The 5,746-nt window shown below is 45.5% G+C and overlaps 1 protein-coding gene across 1 annotated transcript; it reads left to right on the forward strand.

Moving 5' to 3' along the window:
• The first annotated feature begins 1,869 nt into the window (after positions 1-1,869).
• ascl1b (achaete-scute family bHLH transcription factor 1b) lies at positions 1,870-3,142 on the forward strand. The gene has a single exon (XM_034879374.1). It carries the CDS (start codon positions 2,031-2,033, stop codon positions 2,640-2,642), a length of 612 nt encoding a protein of 203 aa, XP_034735265.1. The 5' UTR covers positions 1,870-2,030; the 3' UTR covers positions 2,643-3,142.
• The last annotated feature ends 2,604 nt before the right edge of the window (positions 3,143-5,746 follow it).

Genomic DNA, 5,746 nt, shown 5'->3' on the forward strand with positions numbered 1-5,746 from the left:
CACACACACACACACACACACAGACACACACACACACACACACACACACACACACACACACACACAAACACACACTGGAAAATGTATTAATAAGTATGGAATATCAAATGAATATCTATGAAGATATAAACAAAATGATGCAGAAAACTGTCTTGGTCATACATTAAATATGACATGGTCACAATCATTGTGTTGTTATGTGAAGTTTAATAAAAGGGACATTTTATTCAAATTTAAAGAAAAAAATGTTTGAAAGTTTTGGGAAGAACATATTAAACCAAACAGTTGAGCCTGAATATTGTCCTTGCTTTTCTAGCAGTCAAAGGTCTTCAGCAGCTGTCCTCGGGCCACTGAGGTGGGCACATTTACATACATTACATTTTACATTTAATTAATACCCCGGAGGGACACAGATGGTCTGAGAAGTGAAAAGTAAGTTGTTTTTGTTTGTGTATTGTGTTCAAAATGTAATGATAAATATTTGACTTGTTTAAATGTGCACATTTTTCCACAAAAGCCTGAAAGGGAAAGCAATGTGGGTAAATACTTAAGCACTTACTCTGATTGACTGTGTCCAGTAATATAGAGTATACATTTTTTTCAGTGATCTATGAATCTTGTTCAATTTTATCTAGTTTTTTCTTTACTCTTGGGCTTCATGTCATGGATTTGTGGTGTCTTATAATAACCCATGTGGGCAGGGCATAGTTCAGCCCGGAGGAAGAGCTCTTTAACCAGTAGCTGTCAGGGAATGCTCCTCTCCCTGAATTAGACACACTTCAACTGCAGCTACCATTTCCTGCCGCCAGAGGCCGCACGTGTCCAATTTATAGTCGATGAGTAACTGTCTTTCCAGTTCCTCACAGACTGACAGTATGTGCTGGTTGAGACTTTCCACAAACGAACCGTATTTCGAATGCCTTCTCACAATACTGAATACAGCTAAATCTGGTGAAAACAAATGACGACCCGACTCAGGTCGGCAGGGAAGGCGCAACAAGAGACAGCTGCTGTTGCCTTTAACTGTCCAGTCAGATGTGGTGCTGAAATGGCGCATTCGCGCATCGGCCCTTTGAGTTTGGTTGACTTTAACCAAACTATGTGGTCCCCATGCGACTAAAAAGTGTCCAAATATATCACTAAAGAAACGGTTCGCGTTTAGATAGGAGTTCAAGAAGTGATCAAGAAAGTGACAAACTGGACGTGCAAAACACGGAGTTGAGGTGACTGTAATGTGCTCTTTCGGACGCCTCAATGTCATAAACATGGTGTTTACTTTTACATTTATCGCGTCCTTACGCGAGCTTTGTAATTGCCAATTATTGTGCTCAGAGACACGCTTGCATTTGATTTAGCTCTGTAAAGCTGTAGCCTGGATACAGGAGAGAGCGTCCTTGGTATTTGTGATTGTAAAGAGTAAATTGTGGAGGAGAAAGATGGCCGGGGGGGGGGGGGGGGGGGGGGGGGGGGGGGGAGACTGATAATTTGAAGACTTGCCAGGGGTACATTGTCAAATTCAAAAGGCGTTTCAAAGAACCAAACCATTCACTTTTTTTTTCTCCTCTCTCTCGGTTCTTTTTTTCCTCTTCTCTGTCTTTTTTTTTTTCTTCTCGCCATTCTTTCTTTTCGCACGGTTGCAGGCCGTTTGAATCGACCAATGGGCCTTCAAGTTAGAGACATTGGAATGTAAATTAGCCCAGCGCGTGCTCCCGGCGCAGTGAAAGCTCGGAATTGTTTATTGAGCTCCCGGAGCCACGCGCCTGGCCCGGGGGAGTCGGCGTGCGGAAGAATCACACAGCGGGGGCGGGGCCTCGCGACGAAGCGTGCGTCTCCAAAAAGGGGTGGGTGGGGTGTGTGTTGGGGCGCGTGTTGAAAAAGAGGAGTGCTGCCAAAGTTTGGGTCAGATCGGCTCGTGGAGTAAGCAGTCAAGAGAGACTTGGACTAGAGTTAGCCACACGGTCCCCACGCGAAGGACACGAGAGCTGTACACTGCAAACCTCATCCACCCCTTCAGAAGAACTGTCAGCGAGATGGAAACTACAACAATCACTACCACGCACACTGCGTTCACCTTTGGACTTACTGAAAGACACGCCAGCCTCAGCCTGCACGCCCCGGCCCAGGACTGCGCTGTCCCCGCTGCGCACCCCAACGCCAACGCTGCCGGCTTCCAAAGTAAAACCAAGGTGCTGAAGAGACAGCGCTCCAGCTCGCCGGAGCTCCTGCGCTGCAAGCGGCGTCTGAGCTTCAACGGCCTCGGCTACTCCATCCCTCAGCAGCAGCCCGTGGCCGTGGCCCGGCGGAACGAAAGAGAGAGGAACCGGGTCAAACAAGTCAACATGGGCTTCCAGACGCTGCGTCAGCATGTGCCCAACGGCGCCGCCAACAAGAAGATGAGCAAAGTGGAGACCCTGAGGTCTGCGGTGGAGTACATCAGGGCTTTGCAGCAACTTCTGGACGAACATGACGCTGTGTCGGCTGCTTTCCAGTGCGGGTTGCCATCCCCGACAATCTCCAACAGCTACTCGGCCGACCCGGAGTCGCCTCACTCCACCTACTCATCAGACGAAGGCAGTTACGAGCCTCTGAGCTCCGAGGAACAGGAGCTGTTGGACTTTACAACCTGGTTCGACAGGTACTGAGACTGACAGCATCCCAACCACACAGCAGCGTCTGTGCGTAAATGCGGCTGACAAAGACTTGGTAAAGGCATCAGAACAGTCTCGCCCTCCGTGCTTGGAAGTGATCTGTTGCCTCCCTCCCTCACCCGGACTGCTTCTGCATGAGCAAAGCAAGAATGAGAAGGAGAGAGAGAGAGAGAAGGAGAGAGAGAGGGAGAAGGAGAGAGAGAGAGAGAGACTTGTCGAGAAGTCCCCAGAACAAGGAGGGAGTTGGACTCATTTTCATGTTGACGCGTGGACGTGAACAACTGTTGATGTTATGTTTGAATAAGTGCAATTAACACGTGACACAGCAGGCTCTGCAGGTACGGCGCTGCAGTTCCACAGGATTTTAATGATGAGTGTTTCATCAGAGCAGGACTGCCTTCCTCAGCTGCCACGTCTGTTGGCAGACACAACAAAGATGATGCGTCAACAGACATATTGTCGTCATGTACATTGTTTCCTCCCCATTCATAACACAACTGTACCATACAACGAATTGTTTTAAAATGAAGACATATTTTTGTACATTGAGTCAAACCAACAATGTTCTTGAACAACCACTGTCACTTTTCCTGACAGTGTTGTGAGAGTTGGCTGTCAGTAAGACGGCGAGTTTGCATGTATGAGTTGTGTGACTGGACAGCAATATCAAAGCTACTACCTGTGACAGATTGTAGTTTTGTTTTTCTAAATAAGTGGTAAGGAGACCTTTATCAATGTATGCACTTGTTCTCCGTTCCCATTGACTAAAATGTAAATATTCGATTTTTAACAGATATATTTTGTGTAAAACAAGTTTTATAAATAAAGATGGATCTATTTATATTATACCTAGTGGTTTGGTTCTTCAGTTGACATTTTTATGAGTGTGTGTGTGGGGGGGTGGGGGGGGGGGGGGGGGGGGGGGGGGGGGGGGGGTGGCTGAGTGTGGCGGTAAGTGAGCAAACTAGGGAGCTTCTTTTCTATTCAAAGTCCCTGCATGACCTTTTCCCGACTTGCTTGGGCACACTGGGGGAAATTGCGCAGCTGGGTGAGCACTCAATAACCATTATAGACGTGCACCTACTACAGCGCTTTGTGTGCATTCAGGACAGGGAGATTAATATTACGTTTCATGCATTGCATTGTTTCTTTTGCGTACTCTGCTTTTAGCCCAGAGGGCCTGGAGCGGAGGGAAAGAGGGAGGGGGAGAAGGGGTGCAATTCACTCCTCTCAAAGGGTATAGACACTCTTTGAAATACGGCCCGGGGTAAGTCAGCAAGACAATGAGAAGGGTCAAAATTATTATTGCCCGATTGAGATCAATCTAAATAAAACCTGGGGCTGTAGACTAGTTGTATCCCCAACTGTGTTTTTCATGGCGCACCCAGCCCAACCAGAAAATCCATCTCCTGCGAAATGGGGCGTACAACTTCACATTCTGAGCACTATTGTGTGAACCTTTGCGCCTCAATATGCCAATTATGGAGAATCCTCTATTGTAATTAAAGACTGATGCCAAATTCAGCGAGGCAGAACGAGAAATAACGAGTTTAATTTTACCCGGTGCTCTCTTTGGGAGTTGAAAACTGGGAACATGAGTAACTGATTGAAGCCTCAGTAGGCTATTTTTAAACAATTCCGGTTTCAATTCACTTTTTTTATTTGTAATTATTATATCAGCCAACATGAATGTGACGATAGTGGTAGCTCAGAACAGCATAACTCCCTTATGGACTTTTGAAATCTTACAAAAAAGTAACAGACTGACTTCCTTAGGCTACCCAAAAGTGTGCCACAGGCATACGCTTCATCTCTTTCTACGACACGCACGCACGCACACACACACACACACACACACACACACACACACACACACACACACACACACACACACACACACACACACACACACACACACACACACACACACACTGCTGCAGCCTGCAGGTGTAAGCCACGTGCCTGTACTCGGTGACAAAGGCTCTAGCTCTCCCATTGGTTAATGGCTCGCGTATGTGAGCCGTGACGGTGACGGCTGAGACAAAATCCAACAAGTGATAAATGACATTAATTACGCACCGCTTTATAACCTCCTACGTCACCAGGACCCAGAAAGACAAATCAATGTTCGGCACAATACACCCCGCTGCTCCATTATTATGCGGTTGAAATTATGTTTCTGATGTCCTTGTCAGAAAGAGGCCAGGGCAAGAAGTGAAAACAACGCTTGTCTCTTGTCCCTTAAGATGGATATGCAATTTTCTCCTCAGTCATATATGGAGGACCAGCGGTGAAAATAGATTTATTCATGTCATCTTGTCCATGGGTCATTTTCACTTTGACAATGCATAAGGGCCCATTTAATTTGCCGTAATCCAATGGTGAATAATCAATCACATGCAGCTGATTTATGCATGCGTTTTCGTGCGCAAAGCCATGATACATGCGTCAACAATGGAAACGCCAAATGCGCACACACCTAGACTATAATACAAGGCTAACTGGCCCAGAGTTGGGTGGTGAGGGGTCATCTGTTGCTCTGCATGCAGTCATCAGAGCGCTTGGTTGATTTTTAAAGTAACTTTGCATGAACAGGAGCTCCTCCATTATTCCAATGTGTGCCTAAATTGAACATTTCTGAAGTAGTCTTGGTTCACAAACTTCGTCGAGTTCATGTTTTGACGCCCTCGGCAGTCCATGTCCCACAACATTAATCATTTTAAAGGTAGACACTATTTACATAACAGTCTAACTGCAAATAATAAGTCAGCTATTCTCTCTCTCAGTATGGGCATCTAAGCATAACCATTATCAAACATTGATGTATTTCAAACATCAAAATGCATTTCCATGTACAGCATTAACATTTATCATTTCAAGTTTGTGTGTGGTATGGGTTGTCCGGCTTCTGCTGATTTCATTCATTTCATTTTATTTATTTATTTATCTCAAACAATCAACGGTGTTGCAAGACAAAACAAAGTTTTAAAACCAAAAACAAAACGTAACTAATAAGAAATTTACAAAATCATATATATATACAGTATATTCAGTATTCACACACACACACACACACACACACACACACACACACACAC

This window comes from Etheostoma cragini, chromosome 8 (assembly GCF_013103735.1).
Source record: "Etheostoma cragini isolate CJK2018 chromosome 8, CSU_Ecrag_1.0, whole genome shotgun sequence".
In the NCBI taxonomy this organism is placed as follows: Eukaryota; Metazoa; Chordata; class Actinopteri; order Perciformes; family Percidae; genus Etheostoma; species Etheostoma cragini.